Below are 25,636 nucleotides of genomic sequence, written 5' to 3' on the forward strand. Positions count from 1 at the left end.
GCTTACTTCTTGCAAGGCCCTCTTCACTGTTTTCTTTCCTTAGCAGAACAGGAAGTGGGAGTGTTCTCCAGACCTGCAGTCCAGTCAGGTGATAAGTCCTACATGCCCTAAGGCTTGGAAGTGCAGCAGCAGTTTTGCTATCTTTCGAGACTGGGTTTCTTGAACTTATGGTTCAAGAGTAACTTGAACTTAGGGTGCATAGACTGACCTTGCTGGGTGCCTTTAATCCCTGCACTCAGGAGGCAGAGGCAGGTGGATCTTTGTGGTCAAGGCCAGCCAGCCTGGTCTACAGAGCATGTTCCAGGACTGGCTCCAAGCTACTGAGAAACCTGGGGGGTGGGGGGGTCTTGAACTCCTGATCCTCCCGCTTCAGGTTCCTAAGTGCTGGGTTAGGAATGGTAATGTTAGGTCTCTGTTCCCATAACAACTTAGTAACTGCTGCTGAACAGATGCTGCCCAGTTTAGGTCTCCAGGTAAAGCAGCTCCAAAGATGCTGTGTGTACACAGATCACACTATAAAGGGATTGTTCTAACCTCCAAAAGCTGGTATTATTCCTCTATATACTTACCTTCCTTATGCCAGGAATCAAACCTACATCTCTCTATATCAAGTACCCATGAGCTTTATATGCCCCCAGCTCTAAGTGCTCTATCTTGAAAACCTGTTTTCTTTGCTGATTGAAAGTGGCTGATAGAAGCTTCGGTTTTTTAGCTCTTAATTGTGTGTGTGTTTCGTGTAGTTATTTGTACTGAGAATGTTTGCCTGCCCACTTCTGTTCATGCAAAATTGTCAGGGAATACCCCCTCCTTCTTCAAGAGTATATTTCTACCCATGCTGTAACATATTCTGTCAAAATCTGCTTTCAGGACAAGCATTTCTATCATCTTCCTTTATCTCAATCCAGCACACACTGGCAGTCCACTGTTTACTGTCAGATTGGAACCAATTCCAAGTTGAAGCACAAAAAGATGTGCCCGTCTTCACCTGAAGTGTCTGCATGCTGGTTTTCCAGACCCTCGGTCAGGCAAGAGGGATTCAGTCATTGACCTCCATCCAGTGGAGATTGGTAAACGTCCCGCTGTCCATTTTGTCAATGAACAAGCAGCCCTGCAAATGATCCATTTCGTGCTGGATGATCCGGGCTGTCCACCCACTTGCTGACCACACCACCGGCTCTCCCCTTGGGTCCAGTCCTGCAAAGGAAGTTACAGGCTGGCTGAGGTGAGGCTCTTCCCAATGTGCTTAACTTCCTGACTCTATTTCCGAATTAATTCCTGCCCTGGCTACGCCTATTTATATTCTATCTACAGAGGCAGCATCCGAAAGTGAATATGGACAAATGCCAACTTTTTTATTCAGCCTGATTCCTAGCTCTACTACAGGGCAAGGATAAGAAACCCCCTCCTCAAAGCTTTCTCAGGTGCTATGTATCAAAGATATTTCAGCTTGGCACAGTAGCAAATAATAACCACATTCTATAAGACAATGTGGACGACAGGCATGGAATGGTTTGTTGTTCTAGCTGGATAAGGCTGGATCCCGCTTTCTTAGACAAGCCCACCATGACTTGTAAACTAGGAAAAACGTGTTAATACCGACACACATATATGAGAATCTATATACACACCTATGAGAGTTGAGACAGATACAGATTCCCTATCTAAGTCTCCCCGGTTGGCACCCTGCGTCCCATCTACGCGGGTTTTGCCCTGCTCTTCAGGAGTCCCGAGTTCCCTGTTCTCCCGGGTCCGGCTAAAGAGAGCACGGCCACCCCGCCGCCCCCGTCCCTTGCACCTGAGATCTGCACGGCCTGGAAGCGAGGCACACACGCCAGGAAACCGGCAACGCTCTCGCAGCCCTCGGGGAAGGTTACCATGCGGTTGTCCAGCACCCTCAGGCTGGGGTTCACCAGCACGCGAAGCGGGAAAGGCTCCATCTGACGCAGCTCGCGCAGGCGCGGTGAGAAGGTGCGGAAGAGCGCGTCGGGGAACTCGAGCGCCAGCACTTGCAGCGGCACCCCCAGCTGCGGCGCACTCAGACCCAAGCAGCGCCGCCGCCGCATCACCTGCACCAGCCGCCCCACGAGCCGCTGCAGCTCCGGTCCCGCCAGCTGTGCGGGTTCCACCGGGGCCGCCAAGGTGCGCAGCACCGGGTCTCCGACCTGGCACACGCGCGAGTATGGCGGCTGCGGTGCGCCCCATACGAGACGCCTCAGGTACCGCCAGTAGGAGCGCGTGCGTGCGGGGCCGTCTAGGCCGGCCGACGAGCTGCAGCTCCGCACCCCGCCCAGCGGGACCCGCGCCGCTACCAGCAGCCCCATGGCGCCGAAACCGCCGCGACCCGTCCTCCCGCTAGCGCAAGGGACGCCGGGAAGCGTAGTTCCCGCGCGACTTCTGGGACCAGTCATCGGAGACAGCAGCCAGGTGACGGTAGTCGGTCGGCTTTATTAAAGCTGCCACGTACCACCGTGCCCCGCGATATCCTAGGCAAAGCAGTCTCAGCCTCCACACGAGCGGCGACCTTCCCTCTCCAGATGCCGCCGGCAGCGCTGTGCCTTTAGTCCTGCTCCCCAGCCTGGATGCAGGGAACACTGCCTATGGCTCCTCACTGGGCGGCTGCGCGGGCAGCGGCTCCCCCTCCACTGGCTCCCCAGGCAGAGGTTCCTCTGGTTCTCCCTTCTCTGACCCGCCCTCGGGGGCCGCTAAAGTAACTGGTTCCAGGCCAGGCTGCTCCGCAGAAATCTCTTGAGCTGGGGCCACGAGGTCGGGCACTAGCTCCTGGCCATCTAGACAGAAGACTGACTCTCTCTTAGGCAGGATAAACGCGAGAGGCTCCTGGATAGCGCTGATGTTCACATGCCCAAGGTTTCCGTGCTTGGAGAGCTGGGTGGGTGAAATGCCTAACCCAGATGGTAGGAAAAATGAAATGGAAAACAAGTTATTAAATTCAACGCAGAGACCATGGTGGGGGCGCTCAGGGTAAAGAACTGACACAATAACATATTCCAATACTACGAAAGCATACTTGTAATATATTAAGACTGTTATACTGGGGTCCCACGGTAAGGGTGGTTGGAGCAGGAGCCAACCATTAGAGTCCTGGGATAGACACCAAGAGAAAGGGCTTGTGGTGTCTATCCCAGGACCCTTAGCCAAAGTCATCACTGACCCCTCTGCCTGAGGAGGAGCTGTGTCTCCCTTCAGCCCTACTCCAGAAGAGATCTATAACTGGGGGAGTTTTTTTATTTTTTATTTTTTTTTTACTGGTGTTATTTTTTGAAACAGGGTTTCTCCATATAGCAATGGCTCTCCTGGAATTCACTATCTAGACCAAGCAGGTCCCAAATCACAAAGATCCACCTGCCTCCTGTTTCTCAAATCCTGGGATTAAAGGCCTGTGCCACCAAGCCCAATGAGAGAGAGAAAGAAATTTTTTGTTGTTGTTTTTTTTTTCAAGTCAGAGTTTCTTTCTGGGTGGCCCTGGCTGTGTTGGAACTCACTCTGTAGACCAAGTTGGTCCCAAAGTCAGATCCACGGCCTCTGCACCATTTCTCTAGGAGGCAGAGGTGTGCAGACTAGGAGGTTAAGGTCATCCTCCAATACACAGCAAGGGCTACAGGAGACTCTTGTCCAAAAAAACAATCCAAAACAACAAAACCACTCTCTGAATATTGTATATAAAGGGAAGCACACAATAGGTAGTCCTTTTGTGACTGGCTTCTTCCGCTTGCCCAGATAATCCACATAGTGTATGATTCCATTTCTATAAAATGTTCAGAAACGACAGAGCAACAGCAAAAGTTTGCCAGGTACAACTGAAGAGTGTCTGCCAATGGGATCTTAGAGTGACAGACTTCTAAAACAGGTGCTAGTAATGGTTACCCCACCTGTGTATATTTTCAGGAAGGCACTGACTTACGCACACAATACTTATGTAACTAAATGCCTGTAAAGCAATTTAAAACTTCATACTCTTAAGACAGAAGTGGTGTGTGCCTGTGACCCCAACCCCTGGATGGTAGAGGCAGGATGACCAGAAGTTCAAGAATGGCTTTAACTACATAGCAAATTCAAGGGCAGCTACATGACTTAAATTAAAAATATTCACATACTCATACCCACACACAGACTTTACATCAATACATAATTAAAAATAATAAAAATAGGCTAGGTGGTGGTGGCACACATCTTTAATCCAAGCCATTCAGAAGGATCTCTGAGTTTGAGGCCAGTCTGGTATACGGATTGAATTCCAGGACATCCAGGGCTACATATGAGACCCTGTCTCAAAACAACCAAAAACAATAATAATAAAATCATAGAAGAAAACCAGAGCTAGGTGTTATGGTTCATGCCTTTAATCCTACTCTGGAGAGACAGAGGGAGAGAGCTCTGAGTTCCAGGTCAGCCTGGGCTACACAGATCCTGTAACAAAAGGTAAAAAATTTAAAAATCTTTCCTTTTTCTTACCTAGAGTCTGGGCTATTTGAGCTGGCGGGAACAGGACTTGAAGACAGCGGTTCAGATATGGAACAAGGTCTTCCAGGAAGGCAGTGCAGAACTGGACGAAGATTTCAAGTTCCCCACTGCTGAATGCAGCCTCTTCAGCACGATGGAATGCCAGGATTGTTTTAGTTACCTACGAGACAAGAATGACAAGAACCTCAGACAAGTCTGCTGCTGCTGACGATGTGGACAGCACAAACATGCAGCATGAAGAAAGGTCTTTCACAGCTGGGCGGCAGGGGAGCACACCTTTAATCCCAGCACTCAGGAGGAAGAGACAGGCTGATCTCTGTGGGTTCAAGACCAGCCTGGTCTACAGAGCAAGTTTCAGGACAGCTAAGGCTACACAAAGAAACCCTGTCTTGAAAAACCAAAAAATAAAAAAGTTAATCATTCTCAACACTACATTTCATTGCTATCTTGTCCAAATTCAGCACTGCGGTCAACAGAGACACTATTGTGTCACATCACTGGGGGGTTGATGACCCAACTTGTTACGTTCCCAGTTCCAGGAGAGGAGCATCATAAAATAACACTGGGGAGATGCTCTCCTGTTCCTTGAGGAAGAAACAGCATGTTGTGAGCTATCTATGGTAGATAGCCTCTAGAAACTGAGTTCTGTAACTTTTCCAATGGCATGGGGTGACACCTGACAACTAGAATGAACTCCTTTTTTTTTTTAAATATTTATTTATTTATTATGTATACAATATTCTGTCTGTGTATATGCCTGCAGGCCAGAAGAGGGCACCAGACCTCATTACAGGTGGTTGTGAGCCACCATGTGGTTGCTGGGGATTGAACTCAGGACCTTTGGAAGAGCAGGCAATGCTCTTAACCTCTGAGCCATCTCTCCAGCCCCCTAGAATGAACTCCTGATGGAGCCGGAGAATTAACTTCAGCAGACACCTGGACCCAGCTGATGCCTTGAATACGGCCTGTGAGACCCTGGGCAGAGGACCCAGAGACAGTGGACCTGGATGCCTGGCTTACAGATACTGTTTTAAGCTGCTGAGTTAATGGGAATCTGGCTGAATGACTGCCACAGGTACTCTACTTCATAGCTTCTTCCAGGATCATCCCCACAGAGTCATCATGCTCTCCAGAAAAACCATTAAGACCACACTAAACCTCTCTAAGTCAGCAGGCACCATGCTTATATGGACTGGTTTAATACAAAAGCCTGGCTGGCTATTAACAAAGGCAGACCAAGGTAGAAGAAAATTACCCACCTTGGCAAGGGCATCCTCCAAGGCCCGAGTCACATCCTGTGCTAGGGCCACAGGACAGCAGAGACGCAGATCATTGAAAGCAACCAAAATGTTGTTGAGGAAGCAGGCAAGCGGCGGGAAGTCTAGGAGTACCATCGGTGGCTGCAACGTCCCGGGTTGTGTAGTTGGCACTGCAGCAGGCATGTTACTGCTGCCCAGGATGGCTGCAGCTGAGATGAGGGTGTACGAAGTCATTTCATCCTGGAATTTTTCTACTGCTTCCTCAACTGCTTTCTGGAAAGAGTTGAGTGCCACTCTCTGGAAAACAGGAGCCAACTGGCCCCGGAAATCAGCCCCCACCCGGCTAAAGGACAGCCCAAAGTACATGCATTGGCCCAGCAGAGAATCCAAGCGCCCTCCTATACCCCGGTAAAGATCGGTCTCTAGCACTTGCAGGAACTGTGAGACTTTCTGCAGCACCCAGCCATGGAAGATGGCTCCCTCATTCACAGTGTACTCTCCCATGGCAGACGGCAGCAAGGGGTCCTCATCCGAGAAGATGGCACGGTACTGAGTGATGATATCAAAGAGGTGGACCCGGCAGGCCTCAATGGTTTTTGTGATATGGAAATAAGGATCATCATTAGGGATGGCAGTCAGGATGGAGCGAAGCCAAGCATCCCGGGCCTGAAGAAACTTCACCCTCAGCTCAGCCTCAGTGAAGACATCCATGCGCCGGAGATAGCCAATGACACGCAGGCAGGCTGGGAGCTGGATGTTGGTCCTCAGTTGCTGGATCAGCTGGCTCAGCATCAGCTGCATGGACTGGCGCACTTCATTCACGATGCTCTGACAACAGACACTGGGTCACACACTGGGAAAAGTACTGAGACCCATCCTACTAACTTGGTCACCAGGGGCCAACATTCTTACGGCTTTCCCGACATATAGTGGATTTCTTTCTTTTTTTTTTTTTTTTTTTTTTGGATTTTCGAGACAGGGTTTCTCCTAGCTTTTGGTTCCTGTCCTGGAACTAGCTCTTATAGACCAGGCTGGCCTCGAACTCAGAGAGATCCGCCTGCCTCTGCCTCCTGTGTGCTGGGATTAAAGGCGTGCACCACCACTGCCCGGCATATAGTGGATTTCTAAAGCTTACACCTGCAGGTTTACAGAGATCTGCTTGCATAACTAACTCTCTTGCTCAGAAATCCTCCTACAATTTCCCATTACAGTCAACAAACTACCAACTAGTCATCATGACCTCCAGGCCCTGCCTGATGCTCCAGCCTTTCTCATTATATATAGTCTAGGAAGAGCGCTGGTTTGGGATTCCTGAAACACTCCAGTTTCTTTCCACCTCACCCTATCTGCTTCTCCTGGCTGCTGTCTCCCTAGATCTTCAAGCACTGGTTCTTTTTTTTTTTTTTTTTTTTTCAAGCACTGGTTCTTTCTCACCCTGACCATGCTTCCCTTTACCCTAGTCCCCAACTCAGTTTATTTATTTATTTTTTGAGACAGAATCTCAGCAAGCTGGCCTCAATGTCACTAAATAGCTAAGGATGGCCTTGAAGGATTGATCCTCTTGGCTCCACCTTCCAGGGGCTGGGTTTATAGGCATATCCCAACCAGGCCTGCCTGGCTTTCTCTGACTTATTTCTTCAGATATTTACCAATATCCGCAATACTGTTTCATTTATTTTTCTTTAACATGCCTTGGTGTTTGCCATGGGTGTCGGGCCCCCAGGAATTGGAGTTACAGACAGTTGTGAGCTGCCATGTGGGTGCTGGGAAATGAACCTGGGTCCTCTGGAAGAGCAATCAGTGCTCTTAACCCCTGAGCCATCTCTCCAGCCCCTGCGATATTTTTTTTAATATTTATTTATTTTTTATTTTTATTTATTATCTATAGAATATTCTGTCTGTGTGTATGTCTGCAGGCCAGAAGAGGGCACCAGACCTCATTACAGATGGTTGTGAGCCACCATGTGGTTGCTGGGAATTGAACTCAGGACCTTTGGAAGAGCAGGCAATGTTCTTAACCCCTGAGCCATCTCTCCAGCCCCTGCGATATTATTTGTTAATTATCAGACTTCACTAGAATAGAAACTTCATGAGAGCCATGGCCTTGACTTTGTTCACCTGGTATTCCTGCTACCTGAGGCAGTGTCTGGCACATGAGCAATATGATCTTTGGCCAGGCAGTGGTGCACGCCTGTAATCCCAGTACTAGGGAGACAGAAGCAGGCAGATCTCTGTGAGTTTGATGTTAGCCTAGTCTACAGTGTGAGTTCCAGGATAGCCAAGGCTACACAAAAGACAAAACACTAAACAAAAATAATAAACCAAAACAACAACAGAAAAGATCCTTGAATGAGTGAGCCACTATCTTCTGTTCAGCTTACCTGGCTGGCAGAAATTGATATGAAATATACAAAGGTTTCTACTTAAAAGCTTAGTCACAACCACAGAACTAATAATTACGAGACGTCAGCTTGTGGCCCTCTGGACAAGCTGGCTACCTGGATGACAGGGATAGAGGAGTATTTCCTTTCCAGTCGGCGAACATAGGCGGCAAGCTCCAGGGCCTCTTCGTAATAGCTGTTTCGGACACAGGTATCCATAAGCTGGGGAATCTCTAAAATCTCCAGGATTTCTGTGTGCCGGTTTAGAGTCAGGGTGTTCATCCGGCGGTTAGAGCTGATCTCCTCGGCCTCCTTCACAAAGTTCCTAGAAACAATTAAGAAAATAGATTTCCTCATTGTTTTGCACAGTAGGTAGTTACCAAGCACTTATTGGGCACTGGGCTCGATAGTTTGCCTGGTTTATTTAAAATCTTCCCACAGGGCTGGGGGTGGTGATGTACACCCTCGATTCTAGCCTTCCAGGGGCTGAGGCTGATATGAGTTCATGGCTCTTTTTCTACATAGTAAGTCTCAGGCTAGCCAGGGATACAGTTAACACTGTTTCAGAATCCTCATATCAAACTTATAACTCCTATTATAATTCAAGAAACTTTTTTTTTTTTTTTTTTTTTTTTTTTTTGGTTTTTCGAGACAGGGTTTCTCTGTGGTTTTGGAGCCTGTCCTGGAACTAGCTCTTGTAGACCAGGCTGGTCTCGAACTCACAGAGATCCGCCTGCCTCTGCCTCCCGAGTGCTGGGATTAAAGGCGTGCGCCACCACCGCCCGGCAAGAAACTTTTTTTTTGAGACAGGGTTTTTGTTCATAGCCCTGACTGTCCTGGAACTCTTTCTGTAGACAGAGATCTGCCTGCCTCTGCCCTAGAGTGCTGAGATTAATGACATGCCGCCACCACCTGGCTAAAGAAATATTGTTTAATACTTTATTTTTTTGTGCCCTGTTGTGAAGGTGTCATATCCCCTGGAACTGGAGTTACAGACAGTTGTGAGCTGCCATGTGGATGCTGGGAGTTGAACCTGGGTCCTCTGGAAGAGCAGCCAGTGCTCTTAACCACTGAGCCATCTTTCCAAGTCCCTTGAAGAAACTTTTAACTCAAGGCTTAAGAAACTTTTCAAGATCGCATCATTAATTGGTAGCTTACATAAAGCATCGAGATGGCTCAGTCGCCCTGAGTTTGATCCCTAAATGCCACATAACGGAAGAAGAGAAGTTGTTTTCTGACTTCCACATAACGGAAGAAGAGAAGCTGTCTTCCGACTTCCACATGCACATGGTGGCACCCATCTCCCTCCATGTAATTTTTAAATGGCTTGTAGATCTGGATTGCTGCAAGGATGGCCACATTTGGGGCTGAACTGCTCTAGGCCTCATTAAGGACTAAGGCAAGGCAAGGCAAGACACTTGGCCTCTCTGGATTTGTCTCTTCTTTGGTTAAATAGTAAGCAGACCCATCTCACAAAGGCATGAAAGTTAGAGACAGGTAAGATGACATGTATGTGGCCAGGAGGCGCAGTGGTGCACCCCTTTAATCTGAGCACTGAGGAGGCAGAGGCAGCAGATCTCTGAGTCTGAGGCCACCCTGGTCTACAGGGGGATTTTTGGGACAGCAAGGGCTACACGGAGAAACCCTGTCTTGGAGGGGGGGAACATTCATGAAGTACTCAGGACCTGACAAAAGCAAATGTATAAAAAGAGTAAACAATTTCCTTACTGGCTAATTGGGGCTGTAGAGCTGGCTCAGCAAGCACTGCTCTTGGAGGGACTCAGGCTCAGGTCCCCACACATACCACTCCAGTGCCAAGGTTCTGACACCCCTTCTGGCATCCTTGGGCACATGGTGCTCACATTCGTGCAGCCAAACCACTCATACACATATCTTTAATAGCTATTAATATTCTCTCATGAGAGCCCTAACCAGCCTACAAGCCACACTATTGCCGAGTCCCTCAGGTCTGAATGTGATGTACGGCTGTTCAGCCTTTATCCTTTCTCTTTCTCTTTCTCCACTTCTCTATGGTAACTCTAGAAATTGGCTTTTAAGTCCTGAATCTCTTTCCAGATATAGAGGGTACATAGGCTGGATAACTAAGAATATAAGCGTGGGGACCTATTAAGCATTATAGCTCAAAAATGAAATGTTTTTGACGACCTATGATACCCCCAAATAGGGTTTCCATGTCAGCCTCATTTACCAATGGAAGTTTCAAAGCCGATAGCCTCCAACCCAAGCTGTTGAATATTCCTAATTATAAAGGTGCATATATAGTAAGCAGACGTTTATACAGTGTTAAGTATGTCGGGCCCAGTGTGTTGATACAATGTCTAGACACGTAGCTCAGGATGGCCGTAACTCAATACTCAGACTTGGACTTCAAGACCTTGAGCTTCAAGTGCTGGAATCACGGTTTGTGTCAACAAGACTGGCTGGATTTTTATTATTATTTAATACAACAGCCTATGAGGGAGAGGTGGACTCCTGGCTTCCAATTCTGACTTGGAAACTTACTAGCTGTGTTCTCAGGCAAGTCAGTTCACTTCGACTTCCTCGTCTGTAAATTAACAATGACAGTACCTACCTAGGTGGTTGTGGTGAAATTTAAGTGGATTAATAAGGCAACAGGGAGAGAGCTCTGCGCTCCACGTAGGGGTCAGCTACAGATATGGGCCTCTCAGCATTAGGCCAGCCGCACCTGCAGCTCTGCTGAAAGCTGGGCAGACGGTCGAGCAGGTGACCGAGGGACGTTTCCACGTCGCCAAAGAGACGGTGGATGCGCTCGGTGCACTCGGCACCGCGAATGAACGTCTTGTAATTGGCGAAGGCCAGGTCGCGCGTCTGCTGCAGCAGCTGGGCCCGCTCCTCCGCCAAGCGCTCGGGCTCGCGTCGCAGCCGGTCCAGCCCCGAGCCGCTCAGCTCCCGGAGGTATCGGCCCACGTCAGGCCGCTCACGCCACTGGGCCTCGGGGAAGCGGTCGCGGAAGAGCGACGCCAGGAGTCCCTCATCTTCCACCTCCCCCAGCGCGGCTGCTGTGGCCGTCGCCGTGGCAGAAGCAGGAGCGGAGGACTGGAGAGTCACAGCAGTCGCCATCTTCCCAGCCAGCCAGCCACACGGTCACTTCCTCTCCAGATCGGGAAGGGCGCTGGCTTCGCGCCTGGAACCGGAAACGGGTTGGGAAACATTTCCTTTCTCTATGGTTTCTCCGCCCAGCCAGCTCGGAGGTCCTCCGAGCTAGGTGGCACTAGCACAGAGAACACGTGGCACAGGGCTAGAGAGGCACGCTTTGGTGTTGCCAGGAAGCGGGGTAAGGTGACTTCCGTTTCTGTCTCTCCCGGCACGAGGATCCCGGGAGCCTGGCTAGCAGGAAAATGCGGCCGTTGACAGAAGAAGAGACCCGAGTGATGTTTGAGAAGATAGCGAAATAGTAGGCACCCAAGAGGCGGACGGGGGACGGGCGTGCGGGGAGCGGGGACGCGACCCTGGGGCGGGACGGTCCCGGCATAGCCTCCAGTCTCCCTTCTGCCCTCAGCATCGGGGAGAACCTGCAGCTCCTGGTGGACAGGCCCGACGGCACCTACTGCTTCCGATTGCACAACGACCGCGTGTACTATGTGAGGTGAGGTGGGGCTTGGCGCGCACGTGTAACCGGGCTGGAGGCCCGCGTCCGTCGGTGGCCGTCACCCAGGCACCTTCCTTCCTCTTCCTTGTAGTGAGATGATCCTGAAGCTGGCCGCCAACATCTCCGGGGAGAAGTTGGTTTCACTGGGGACGTGTTTTGGAAAGTTTACCAAGACCCACAAGTTCCGATTGCACGTTACAGCGCTCGATTACCTTGCACCCTATGCCAAGGTATGTGGGGCTGGTCTACTTTGTGCCATCGGGATGGAGTGGAGGAAGACGGCTAGGTCAGCACAGACTCATTTACATTGAGTGCCTGCCAGTGTCAGCTGCAGATGCTTGCAGGTGTTGGCTGCTTGGGTATGCTTAGGAAGGGGTGTGGAGCTAAGGACGCCGCGTGGCTGCATAGTCTAGAAACCTGTAGGGAAACAGACCTCCCCAGAGTCAGCCGGTGAGCAGAGGGAAGTGGTTGTGCTGAGAAGGGTCCTGGGCCCCCGAGAAAAAGAAAAGAAACTGTTAAGCTGTCTGTCGGGTAAATTAGCGCGTTGAGATGTAGAATTGAGGAAGGAACTCCAAGGCGAAAAGTTTAGGGTCCGAACAGTTTAAAGGGAACGTGTCTGCTTGTCTGTTTGTCCATCCCCCTCCTCTCTTTTAACAGAAGCAGCAGCTGCTCTCACTATAGGGTAGAGCTAGCGTTTTTGTCTCTTGGTTTTTAACCCTCTTTCAGTATAAAGTGTGGATAAAGCCTGGAGCAGAGCAGTCCTTCCTGTATGGAAACCACGTGTTGAAATCCGGTCTGGGTCGAATCACTGAAAACACTTCTCAGTACCAGGGAGTGGTGGTTTACTCCATGGCGGACATTCCTTTGGTGAGTAGCGATGGGAGCCGTTTGGAAGGAGTGTTGTTTCAGTTTACGCACCTGTGAGAGTTACCTCTCAACATCCTTCGAATTTCTCAGATACAGCTGTTTTATTAAAGCTTTTTGTTTGATTCCTTCTTTTTTTTTTTTTTTTAAGTGAGTGATTTGGTGTCTGTTCAATTCCAGGGTTTCGGGGTAGCAGCAAAGTCTACTCAAGACTGCAGGAAAGTGGACCCCATGGCAATTGTGGTGTTTCATCAAGCAGACATTGGGGAATACGTGCGGCACGAAGAGACACTGACTTAGGATGGTCGTCCCGGGACCTTTTTGCTGTGTGAAAGGACTTGGCTTTGTTTCCTGTGTGCAGACATTATCATGTTAGATTTGGACAGCACTGATATGTGCAACTTGGATTCTTTCTCAATGGAAATGGCTAAAAATAGGGTTCCAGGCCCACTTTGACTACTTGGCAAATTCAAGGCTAGCCTGGACTACATGGTGAGACCCTGTCTCAAAAACTGAAAACAAACAAACCAAAAGCTGTCATGTGTTTGAGTAAACAGCGTCTCTGTTCTCCATCTGCATCACCTTTGAATCAACAGACTTGTTCTGATAGCGAGTTCTAAGTCACTGCACTAAGGACAGGAGCCATTTTATTGTTATCTGTGATAACCCTTTTGCAGGCTAGTAAGAGCATCTGGACTTCCTATTATTTTATTAGTATCATTAAAGATAGAAGCAGTCATATAAGACTAGTAGGCTCTGCTGTGATCTTACAGCTAGGATTTAGTAAAATAATAGATGTGGTTCAGCTGTTTTTCTTTGTGGTGAGCGGTGTATGGTGTGGAAGATCCTGTACTCAAGCCTCGATTCTGCTGCCTGCCGGTTGTGTGCTAATGGACAAGTCACTCCACTTAAACACGCTTCATTTTCTTCCTTTGTTAAAAGGAGGGAAAGGCCATGAAACTATTCAGTGTGGTTGTACACACCTTTAATTCCAGCACTGTGGAGGCAGAGGCAGATGGATCTCTATGGATTCGAGGCCAGCCTGGTCTGCGGAGGGAGTTCCTGACCAGCCTAAAAAACAGTCAAAACCCACAAAACTGGAAAAACATCTTTAATCATCAGTGTAACAGTCGTATTCGGAATTAAAAATAATGATTGTAAAGCTTCTTGCATAGGATCTGGCGAATAGTTTTGGAATAAATACTAAGATATATTTTTAAAAGAATTTTAGATTTATTTTTTGTGTATGAATGTTTTGTCTGCATGTGTGTGTATGTATGTGCCTCATGACATGGAGGCCAGAAGAGGGTCTTGGATGCCCTGGAACTATAATTACAGATGTATGTGAGCTGCTGTCGGGGTGCTTAGAACCAAATTGGGTCTTTCCCAAGAGCAGCCCATGCTCTTAAACCATTGAACAGTCTCTCCGATCACCATTTTAAAAACTGTATGTGTGCCAGGCATGATGTTGCACACCTTTACTCCCTGCACTCAGGAGACAGAGGCAGGTGGGTCTCTGAGTTCAAGGCCAGCTAGGGCTGTGTAGAGAAACCCTGACTCAAAACAAAAAATTGTGTTTGTGTGAGTATCTACTTGGATATTAGTATCCTCAGAGGCCAGTCTTTGGAGTTAAAGGCAGTTGTAAGCTGCCATATGTTGGTGTGCAAATTCCTGTCCTCTGAAAGAGATGGCTCTTAACTGCAGAGCCACCTTTCCTGCCTGTGTTGAAACATTTTTGTTATTTTTAATTGAAACAGGGTCTCACTATGTATTTGAACTCAAAGAGAACCATCTACCTCTGAAGGGCTGGAATTAAATGGGTAATGCTACAGTGGGCTCCAAACTTTTTTTTTTCTTTTTTAAAAATGATTTGTGTAGCCCTGGATGTCCTAGAAGTTGCTCTGTAGGTCAGGCTGGCCTCGAACTCAGAGATCCACCTACCTCTGCCTCCTGAGTGCTGGGATTAAAGGCGGACACCGCTACCACCCAGCATCTTTATTCTTTGAGCCAAGGTCTCACATTGTATCTAAGCTGGTCTGAAACACTAAGTAGTCAGGCAGTCTGCCTTAGCCTCTCAAGCGATGGTATTGTAGGTCGGTGTCACCGCACCTAGTTTCCTTTAAAATATTTTCTTTAGCGGTGGTGGCGCACGCCTTTAATCCCAGCGCTCGGGAGGCAGAGGCAGGTGGATCTCTGTGAGTTCAAGACCAGCCTGGTCTACAAGAGCTAGTTCCAGGACAGGAACCAAAAGCTACGGAGAAACCCTGTCTCGAAAACCCCCCTCCCCCCCCAAAAAACATAAAATATTTGCTTTAAATATTTCTATTTCCTTTAAAATATTTTTGACCACGGAAAGGCCCTGTAGGGCCAGCAGGATAGCTCAGTGGGTAGACTGGCAGAGTGATAGGGTATGTGCCACCAAGGCTGATGCTGAGTCCAATCCCTAGGACAAGGTAGGGAATACTGACCATCACGGTCCTATCGGATGGATGAAAACTCCGTAAAGCCGCTCAGCAAAGCTCTGCTCTGTCCCATCGCTTTCAGCTCCCTCTCAGAGCTTTCTAACGTGTTCCGAGATACGGTCCTGAACTGCTGAGGCTCATCTTAGGGCTTCCACCTCTGGGGTGCTAGGGTGCACACCTGTGTGCCTGTGCCCCACTCGTTCATCTGGTGCTAGGATCAAAGCTGCTGCCCGCGAAGCAGGGCCCCTGTCGACTGAGCTCCATCTTCAGAACCCCCTTCCACGGCTTCTATTACCTTCTGAGTGGAGTCCGTGAAGGTGAGGGGACAGCTGTGTAAGAGGCTGGTATTTTCCAGTGGGGGTGGTGTACACACCTTGGCAGACGCAAGTGGGGAGGCAGACACAAGTTTGAGGCTAGCTGGATCTCCACAGTAAATTCTAGGCCAGTCAAGGCTACATACTGAAACTGTCTCAAAAAATGGTATTTCATTTTAGCATATAATACATATATTAGAATAATCAGCATCAGAATTCACTTTTTTTATTACCACTTGCATTTATTAATGAACACAAATAGGATTTAAGTTGATTTTTTTCCCCTCCAAAAAAAGCTGATTTGACCAAATCATTTGACAAAGATGCCGTATATCAGCATCTCAGCTTCGTGTCAGCAGCTGAGCCAGTGAAAAGACGTTTCAAGAAATACAGCTGTAGGACCCCAGAAAGAACAATAACGAGGCTCTGGGCTGCGGACCACCGGTTCACATAGGTGTAGGTGGACTGGAGAAGGAGAAAGTCAGCCACTTTCCTCATCCTGGCAAAGTTGTAGAAGCGCCACACGTGGAAAACATGGATCTCCACCCTTCGTGTACTGACCTGTGGGAAAGGAGGAAAGCTGCTCCCGCTGCTGCTGGGCCTCCCCTGACTAACTTACCTCAGTCATGGTACTCACGACCCTGACATACATAAGGCTCTAGAACTCGGCAGGCAGAGGCAGGTAGATCTCTGCAAGTTCCTGGCAAGTTCCAGGGCAGCCAGAACTGTTACACAGAGAAACCCTATCTTGAAAAAACCAGCTGGGCAGTGGTGGCGCACGCCTTTAATCCCAGCAGTCAGGAGGCAGAGGCAGGCGGATCTCTGTGAGTTCGAGACCAGCCTGGTCTACAGAGCTAGTTCCAGGACAGGCTCCAAAACCACAGAGAAACCCTGTCTTGAAAAAGCAAAAAAAAAAAAAAAAAAAAACCAGAGTAAGTTCCAGGACAGCCAGGGCTACACAAAGAAACCCTGTCTTAAAAATAAATAAATAAATAAAAATAAAAATTAATTAATTAATTAAATAAGATAGAAATAGGGTTTACCTAAAATGTGCAAGACTCTGTGGGTCCTGAGTTTTCTGGATACTAGGAAATCCTTCTTCCTCCTAGGTACAGCCTAAGGCCCCATGCATACCTCCCAACTTTAACTCTTTTTTTTTTTTAAATATTTATTTATTTACTTATTATGTATACAATATTCTGTTTGTGTGTATGCCTGCAGGCCAGAAGAGGGCACCAGACCTCATTACAGATGGTTGTGAGCCACCATGTGGTTGCTGGGAATTGAACTCAGGACCTTTGGAAGAGCAGGCAATGCTCTTAACCACTGAGCCATCTCTCCAGCCCAAGGTAAATACTCTTTTACTGAGCTACTTTTCATGTAGCCCAGGCTGGCCTCAAACTCTATATAACCAAGGATAACTTTGAATTCCTGATCTACTCTGTTGAGTTACGGGTATAAGCTGCTATCATCAGTACCAGGAACAATTCTAGAACGATTTTAGATTAGGGTGTGTACTCGGCATGTCATTACCCTCTGACTGACGTCTTCTCCCTCCAACTCTGTTAGGCTTATAAACAAATACCTTTGGCAAGATGTCTCTTGCAAGTACCAAATTTTGCCATTTTTTAGCACAAAAGCAGTCATAAATGATGTGTAACCGTCAATGAACATGGCTCTGTTCCAGTAAGATTCAGGCTTACAGAACAAAACTTTCTGTGTGCCAAGGAGACAGTGAGGGGAGAAGATCCCTGCAGGCCACACGTCTAGTCAGAGGCTCTTACCCAGAATCCAAACGAAGCTTTTACACGGAGTTTTTAAGAAAAAGATAACCTCCCCACACACACCTTTTTTTCACCGTGTGGTGCTGGTGCTTTTACCTGCCAGGCAAGGGCTAGCTAGCACTGATTACATCCCCAGCCCCAAGCAAAGGATCTGAGTAGACATTTTCTCAAAGGTCTACAAAATGGTTAATAAGCATATGAAGAGATGTTGGATTTTTTTTTAATTAACTAAAACAGGGCAGTGGTGGTGCACACCCTTAATTCCAGCACTAGGGAGACAGAGGCAGATGAATCTCTGAGCTCAAGGCCCATCTGGTCTACAAAGCTAGTTCTGGGACAGCCAGAGCTATTACATAGAGAAACCCTGTCTCGAAAATAAATAGGCGGGTTGTGGTGGTGCACGCCAGTAGGATTTGCTGAAGGAGGCAGAGGCAGGAGGATCACGAGTTTGAGGCCAGCCTGGGCTACACATAGCCAGGCAGTGGTGGCGCACGCCTTTAATCCCAGCACTCGGGAGGCAGAGGCAGGCGGATCTCTGTGAGTTCGAGGCCAGCCTGGTCTACAAGAGCTAGTTCCAGGACAGGCTACAAAGCTTCAGAGAAACCCTGTCTCAAAAAACCAAAAAAAAAAAAGATAGGTAGATAGATAGATAGATAGATAGATAATCAAGCTGGGCGTGGTGGCACTTGCCTTTAATCTCAGCACTAGCACTAAAGAGACAGGTGAATGTGAGTTCAAGGCAGTCAAGGATGCATAGTAAGAACTTGTCTCAAACAAAGAAAAGCCATGCTACATGCAAGATGCCACCACAACGCCACATGTATGATTCTGTTTGCATAAAACTTCAAACAGAAAGCCTATGGGAACAGTTCAATAGTGACTCCTGTGCTGAGAGATTCTGGAGGGAATGGGGACAGTCAGGATGTGTCTAGAGTTTCTTCTTCTTCTTTTTTTTTTTTTTTTGATTTTTCGAGACAGGGTTTCTCCGTATTTTTTGGTTCCTGTCCTGGAACCAGCTCTTGTAGACCAGGCTGGCCTCGAACTCACAGAAATCCGCCTGCCTCTGCCTCCCGAGTGCTGGGATTAAAGGAGTGCGTCACCACCGCCCGGCTGTGTCTAGAGTTTCTTTCGGGGACATAGTCGTTCTGCTTTAGGTACTAGGTGTAGCTGCACAACCTTGTGAGCATGTGTTAACACAGGAGTGGGCTTGATGGATGCCAGCCATTGTTTGCCCAGGCCTTCCTTGGCACCAAAGAGGAGTGATGTGGGAGGGTCTTCTGTTTTGTGTTGATTTCATTGGTTAATAAAGAAACTGCCTTGGCCCTTTGATAGGCCAGCCCTTAGGTGGGTGGAGTAGACAGAAGAGAATGCTGGGAGGAAGAGGGAAGTGAGGCAATCCTGATGCCTCTCCTCTCTGGGACAGAACGCTATGGAGCCAGCCACCAAGTCAGACATGCTGAATCTTTCCTGGTAAGCCAGCACTTTGTGGTGCTACACAGATTAGAAATGGGTTAATCAAGATGTGAGAATTAGCCAATAAGAGGCTGGAACTAATGGGCCAGGCAGTGTTTAAATGAATAGAATTTGTGTGTTGTTATTTCGGGGCATAAGCTAGCCAGGCGGCAGGAACGCAGCCCGCCGCCACCTCTTTCTACACAGGAGCTCCATGCTGCATGCTGCTGCACTGGAGGTCCCCCCCCCCTGCCACTTGCCCATCTCTTTTCTATCATGAGTCATTGTTCAGGCTCTACCCCATGGATGCCAATCCCGTTACCTCGATCGCATCCAGAGTGTCGTTCAGCTGCTTCCTTTGGTTCTGTTTGTGATCCATTTCAAGCCCCTCGTAGAAGACGCCGAGGTTGAGGTACACTTGCACAGAGCTGAAGCGGCTCTGGTCATTTCTTAGACAAAGCCGATAGAACCCTGTGGGAATTCTTGGATCTCATTATCACAGGTTAGGTGTTCTACCGTCTGAAGGTTCCCTAGACATAGCTGCTCACCAGTTCGTTTTATTTTTGTTGTTTTTGTTGTAGATTTTTCTTGGGGGGGTGGTTTCGAGACAGGGTTTCTCTGTGCAGCCCTGGCTGTCCTGGAACTCACTCTGTAGACCAGGCTGGCCTCAAATTCACAGAGATCCCTCTGCCTCTGCCACCGCTGCACAACTTGTTTTATGCTTTTGAGTCAGGTTCTCACTATGTAGTTCAGCCTGGACTTGAACCCAGAATTCTCCTGCCTCGGCCTTTGTAACACTGAGATAAGTCACTTGCTACCACTTCTAGTTTTTTCCCTGGTTTCAAAATTACTACTGTAGGGCTGGAGAGATGGCTCAGTGGTTAAGAGCATTGCCTGCTCTTCCAAAGGTCCTGAGTTCAATTCCCAGCAACCACATGGTGGCTCATAACCATCTGTAATGGGGTCTGGTGCCTTCTTCTGGCATGCAGGCATAACACAGAAAGAATATTGTATACATAATAAATAAATTTAAAAAATTACTACTGTAGCATCTGTTTAGAAAGTAATAGGACCATTTTTGACACAAAGGGCACTGTTCTTGTTTTTTGTTTTTTCTTTGTTGTTGTTGTTGCTTTTTATTTATTTATTTATTTATTTATTTATTTATTTATTTATTTATTTGAGACAGGGTTTCTCTGTAGCTTTGGAGCCTGTTGTGGAACTAACTCCTGTAGACCAGGCTGGTCTCGAACTCACAGAGATCCCCCTGACCCTGCTTCCTGAGTGCTGTGATCAAAGGTGTGGGGTCACCTCTGCCAGACCCTTATTTCTCAGTTCCATAGAGACTTCTGATTACTATCATAGCCTGGGGAATGGATACACACCTGTCTCTTGCGTGGCGAAGTTAATCTGGCCCCGGACATCCTGGGAAGTGTCAATAAGGAAGCCTTGTGGCGCATGTACGGTGGCGGCAATGTGATGGTCATGAGACATACCGAGTGTGCGCTGAACCTTCCATCACCATTTTAAAAAAAAAGAAAAGGACCCTGCTCCATCACTCAGACACCAGCAACATGGTAGGACTGACGCACCCCGGGGTCAGCACAGCAGCCCACACAGATGGTGCCCCCCTCCCAGCCCTTTTCTAGATGCTCAGAACTGAAGATGGCTTTTCAGCTACCTCCGTGATGTTGCTGTGGACCCATATCAACTCCGAGCGCTCTGCTGCCGAGCGCCACACAGAAGGCGGGATAGAGTCACCCAAGCGATCCCTCTGCTGAGGGAGAAAGCAGGTTTCCACCACACGGGTGCAGATCAGTGCCACACGCCTGGAGTTCCTGCCTGAAGCTGGGGTGATTGAGCTCCCTGGGGGGCCAGGATTTGGTGTTTGCTGCTTGAGAGTCCCCTCCCCAAAGCAAGCAGTACCCTCAGACACTTGTCCTCAGTAAGCTCAATAGTAGCTTTGGTCTAGCATAACATAGATCGTAAAAGACCGGTAAATTAGGCCAGGTGGGGGTGATGCACACCTTAAATCCCAGCACTCGGGAGGCAGAGGCAGGCAGATCTCTGAGTTCAAGGCCAACCTGGTCTAAAGAGCTAGTTCCAGGACAGCCAGGGCTACGCAGAGAAACCCTGTCTTGAGAAACAAGACTGGTAAGTTAACTTCGGTGGAGTAAGAGCAATAGAGTTCACTACTGTGTAAACCAGTCTTAGGAAGTTGTGGCTGGGTGTGGCGGCACACGCTTTGGGAAATGCAGGAACCTTGCACCAGAGAACTAGGTTACGGCTCTGTAGAGCGCTGGCCTAGCGTGTGCTCCGTATCTAGGGCATACTGCTGCGCACCTGTAGTCCTAGCCCTGGGAAGGTGGAGGCGGGATCCAAAGTGTGAGGCCACATCCTTGACTGTATCCTGGGCTACATGAGACCCTGTCTTCCCTGAGAGCCTCCACAACTTAAAAAAAAGAAAAAAGAAGAAAGTACCTCTAACTTTAATATTAACCTAATATTAATATTAACTTTAATATTATGCTTAGCTGGCATAGCTCCTTTGGGTGTACTTGCCCAAGGCGTGGGTGCCTTCCTAAAAGAAATAGATGGCCCGGCAGTTAAGAGCACTGGCTGCTCTTCTGGGGGTCCTGATTTCAATTCCCAGCAACCACACGGTGGCTCCCAACCATCTCTAGTGGGATCTGATGCCCTCTCCTGGCATAAAGGTGTACATGCAGATAGAGCACTCATATTAAATAAATAAATCTAAAAACAGAAGTAGAATTGTCTGGTTGCATAGACAAACATTGAGCTGGTTATTCTCTGGTTTGAGGATTAACAGAGGCCCCTCCCTGCTTCGCGCTGACTGAAGTGGTTTCATCTGAAATCTATTACGTGACTCTTTCATCGGAACTCCACTGCAAATGTTACTATTTTAGAAGGCATTGGCTCTCCCGTCTCCTCAAACCAGAGGAAGAGTGACGGCTGTCTCCTGAAGAAGCATGGGCTTGTCCCTTAGATTTGCGCACACGTCTGTAGCTGCCAGTTCTAGACCAACCCATATGCTTTGGCCCCTGTTGTTGGCTATTCATCCAGCTCTCATCCAGAGCTGCCTTCTAACTGATGGTCCACTGACTCGCAAGCGGCAACCCCAGCATCACACATGACCCGACTCGCTTTAGAGACGGTATGGCCGGAGGCCTCCACGCACCTCATAGCTGAAGTAGAAGTAACCCATCTGTTCGGCAAATTGCCAGAAACATTCCATGTCTCCTGGATGGATCATGATGGCAAAGTCATGCTGTTCAGCTTTACGGAGGAGCGGCTGGCCCTCAGAGCCCACCAGGGTACCTGCTTCCTGGCTCTTAGCAGATGTTACCAGGCTCCCAGCCACCAGCCCGGCCACGCAGAGCAGAGCGAACATAGCGATTCCTGTGGATTCTTCTGCAGGTGAGCTGTTCACAGCCCTGTGCGAAGCTTAGACAGCAGCTGGCTAATCATTAACCCCACGAATCACAGTTAGGACCAGTTTCAGGGCTAACTTAGGTATTCTACCAGACAGGCGCCCCCCCCCCCCCCCCCCCCCCGCCCCCGCCACATCTTGGCTCACAGGTTTTACTTTCACTTGAAGAAAGTGGCTTGCCAGATCTAAATGGGTTCTAGAAGAACACTGTATTGGAAGAGAGCTTTCCATCCATTCTTTGTTTTGTTTTCTCAGGTCTTGCTTCTTGTAGATTAAATATCCGACAAGTTAATTTATAGCCATTGTGCATACTGACAAAAGCTGGCTGAGATGAAGTTTCGCGTATCAAATGGCCAGGTGCCACTTATGTCTACTCAACACTAGGGTGGTACTGGCCCTCAGATTTTGTGGCCTAGGGCAAAGCACAGCACATACGTGCACACCCAAAGTATTTTTCTCAACATTTGGGGGTGGGGTGCAGGGGTCTCACGTAGACCAGACTGCTTTTAAAGATGTTTATATATATGGGTGTTATGTCTAGATGTATATCTGCACACCAGAAGAGGGCATTGGATCTCATAGGACTACAGTTACAGAAGGGTGTAATTCTCACCTCCAGTAGGGCAGCTCTTTAAAAATATATATATATTTATTTTACTTTATGTGCCGCATTGTTGTTTTGTCTGCACGTGTGTATGAGGATGACAGATTCCCTGGAACTGCAGTTACAGTTGTGAGCTGCCACGTGGGTGCTGAGGATTGAACTCGGGTCCTATGGAAGAGCAGGGAGTGGTCTTAACCACTGCTCTCTCCAACCCCCAGACTAGTCTTGAACGCCAAGATCTGCCTGCTTCTGAGTGCTGAGATTAAAACGCATGCCCCCACACCCAGCTACATAAAAATTTTAATATATGAAGAAGAGCTGGCTAGTTTTATGTCAACTCGACACAAGCTATACTCATTTGAGGGACCCTCGATTGAGAAAATGTCACTATATAATCAGGCTACAGACAAGCCTGGAGGACATTTCTTAATTAGTGATTGATGGAGGAGGGCCCAGTCCACGGCCTCTGCATCAGCACCTGCCTTCAGGGTCCTGCAATGCTTGAGTTCCTGTCCTGACTTCCTGAAGATGAACAGTGATGTGGAAGAATAAACCAAAGAAACCCTTTCCTCCCCAAGTTACTCTTGGTCATGGTGTTCATAGAAACCCAGACCAAGACAGTTATAAGAAAGTGGTCTACCCCTCCATCGAGTTCTCCTTCTGCTGATTTCCACTTACTGGTCTATCTAAAGCTCTCCAAAACCCTCTGAAAGATGGGCAATGGTGGCGCACGCCTTTAATCCCAGCACTCGGGAGGCAGAGACAGGGAGGTCTCTGTGAGTTCGAGGCCAGCCTGGTCTAAAAGAGGTAGTTCCGGGACAGCTAGGAGTGTTACACAGAGAAACCCAACCCTATCTCAAAAAAACAAAACAAAACAAAAAACAAGAAAGAAAATCTTGTTTAAACCTTCCTTCTCTTCTTTCATTCATGACTTCTTCAGCACCCACAGGGAGGGAAAGGCTGTGCAATCCACTTTAATACCATTATATATTCCAACCCTAAAAGTATTACATATCCTAATCTTCAATCTCCTTTTCATGGTTTCAACACCCACTGATTCTGTGACAGGCACCAAGCTCAAAATGTTGCCAACATTTTCTCTCTTCCTCACACTACAATCAACGCTGTCATCTGCTCCACTGGAGTTGAGGGCAGTGACACAAACCTGGAGACTTCATGGCCCCACCATAATGACTGGCATAGCTAGAGCCCTTATGTTCTAAGACAGTTTCTCCAGCTGTTCGTTCCCAAATTCTGACATCTGTAACTTGGGAACAGGTGAGACAGGATCCCACAGTGTACCCCAAGATGGCCTAGCATTTATAACCCTGCTGCCTCAACCTCCCAAGTATTGGAATCTTAGATGGGTACTGCCCGGCTTCTTAATGTTTTTATTTCAGGGAGTGATTATAAGTGTTGCCCCCCAATAGTCTTAGGTGTCTAAATACTTGGTTCTCAGTTGGTGGCACTGTTTGGGTAGGTTTATGAGATGGTGTAGCCTTGCCTAGAGGAAGTATGTCACTACGGATGAGCTTTCTCTAGTTTTTTTTTTCTTCTTGAAACTGGGTCTATCCTTGAACTTGCTCTGTAGACCAGGCTGGCTCTGCCTCTCAAGTACTGGGATCAAAGGATCATGCCCAGCTCTCTCTGCTTTGCAGTTCACAGTGAGTCCTCAGCTTCTGCTCTGGCTGCCACACCTGCTCATTGCTGCAATACCTACCTGCCATGATGGAGTTTTTTGTTTTGTTTTTTGAGACAGGGTTTTTCTGTGTAGCCCTGGCTGTCCTAGAACTCAATTCACTCCATAGACCAGGCTGTCCTGGGAATCACAGAATTCCACTTGTCTCTCGGTCCCAGTCCCGGGATTAAAAGCATGTGCCGCCGCCACCTGGCTATGATAGCTTCTTTGTCCCTCTAGAACCCTGATATGGAATAATCCTCTTGTGCATCATAAAGATTTGCCATTGGAATTGGTTTAATAAAACACTGATTGGCCGGTAGCCAGGCAGGAAGTATAGGCGGGGTGACCAAACTAAGAATGATGGGAAGGAGAAGGGTAGAGTCAAAGGAGACGCTGACCAGATGCGGAAAGAGCAAGATGGGCACACTGTACTGAAAAGGTACCACCATGTGGCAGAGCATAAATCAGAAATATGGGTTAACTTAAAATGTAAGAGCTAGTTAATAAGCCTGTGCTATTTGCTGAACATTTAAAATTAATATAAAGCCTCAGAGTGGTTATTAGGGAACTGGTGGGAAGGAAAGAAGCCCCCCAGAGAATGAACATGTGGTCTCCTGGTTACCAGTGGTCTCTCCTTTTCCTCTCTGGTTATCATTTCGGCTTTCCACCCCACCACCTCAGTTGTTTTCCCAGGATCACCTGGGAGCGTTGGCACCCAATTATACCTAGCTAGGTATCTTTTAATTTGATCTGACTGGGATTATTTGCCTCGGTGGAGAAGTTTGTTGGCCAGAAGAAAATACTTAACAGTAATAAGCAAAGAGAACAGACGTCAGTTCCCCTGAAGCCAGATAGTAAGCATCTTACCACCTGGGAGGCCTGACTGCTCTGGGGCAGTTCTCCCCTGCCCCCACCCCCACAGGGTTTCTCTGTGCATCTTTGGCTGTACTGGAACTTACTATGTAGACCACCAGGCTGGCTTTGAACTAACAAAGATCCTCCTGCCTCTGCCTCCTGAGTGCTGGGATTAAAGGTGTGCACCACCATGCCTAGCTTGCTCTGGGGCAGTTTCTCTCTTTTCTTTCTTTCTTCCCGCCCCCCCCCCCCCAAGACAGGGTTTATCTGTAGCTTTGGAACTAGTTCTTGTAGACCAGGCTGGCCTCGAACTCACAGATCTGCCTGTCTCTGCCTCCTGAGTGCTGGAATTAAGAGTGTGTGTCACCACCGCCCGGCCTGCCAGCACAATCTTAACATAACTTATGTTACAAGCAGTA

General features: G+C 48.2%; 3 protein-coding genes across 6 annotated transcripts; 1 reads left to right on the forward strand and 2 right to left on the reverse strand.

Annotated features, from left to right (window-relative positions):
* Window positions 1-805: 805 nt before the first annotated feature.
* Window positions 806-11,270, reverse strand: Cog8 (component of oligomeric golgi complex 8). Of its 4 annotated transcripts, XM_041649763.1 has the most exons (6): window positions 10,827-11,270; window positions 8,237-8,444; window positions 5,739-6,566; window positions 4,471-4,639; window positions 2,724-2,900; window positions 806-1,194 (listed from the first exon to the last, which is right to left on the reverse strand). In XM_041649763.1, the coding sequence occupies exons 1-6, from the start codon at window positions 11,219-11,221 to the stop codon at window positions 1,037-1,039; spliced, it is 1,935 nt and encodes a 644-aa protein (XP_041505697.1). In that variant the 5' UTR covers window positions 11,222-11,270; the 3' UTR covers window positions 806-1,036. The 4 variants fall into 4 exon arrangements, with proteins under 4 accessions (XP_041505697.1, XP_041505698.1, XP_041505696.1 ...); XM_041649761.1 differs by lacking the exon at window positions 806-1,194 and having other exon boundaries at window positions 2,426-2,900; XM_041649764.1 differs by lacking the exons at window positions 2,724-2,900; window positions 4,471-4,639.
* A 127-nt stretch (window positions 11,271-11,397) lies between these two features.
* Nip7 (nucleolar pre-rRNA processing protein NIP7) lies at window positions 11,398-13,836 on the forward strand. Its single transcript, XM_041649767.1, has 5 exons — window positions 11,398-11,555; window positions 11,661-11,747; window positions 11,842-11,980; window positions 12,477-12,617; window positions 12,795-13,836. Exons 1-5 carry the CDS (start codon window positions 11,500-11,502, stop codon window positions 12,912-12,914), a joined length of 543 nt encoding a protein of 180 aa, XP_041505701.1. The 5' UTR covers window positions 11,398-11,499; the 3' UTR covers window positions 12,915-13,836.
* Window positions 13,837-15,723: 1,887 nt separating this feature from the next.
* Window positions 15,724-22,038, reverse strand: Tmed6 (transmembrane p24 trafficking protein 6). Its single transcript, XM_041649423.1, has 4 exons — window positions 21,826-22,038; window positions 20,012-20,138; window positions 18,949-19,097; window positions 15,724-15,951 (listed from the first exon to the last, which is right to left on the reverse strand). Exons 1-4 carry the CDS (start codon window positions 22,036-22,038, stop codon window positions 15,724-15,726), a joined length of 717 nt encoding a protein of 238 aa, XP_041505357.1.
* Window positions 22,039-25,636: the final 3,598 nt, after the last annotated feature.

This window comes from Microtus oregoni, unplaced genomic scaffold (genome assembly GCF_018167655.1).
Source record: "Microtus oregoni isolate MIOR12 unplaced genomic scaffold, Mior012 000004F_ref0000308, whole genome shotgun sequence".
Lineage (NCBI taxonomy): Eukaryota > Metazoa > Chordata > Mammalia > Rodentia > Cricetidae > Microtus > Microtus oregoni.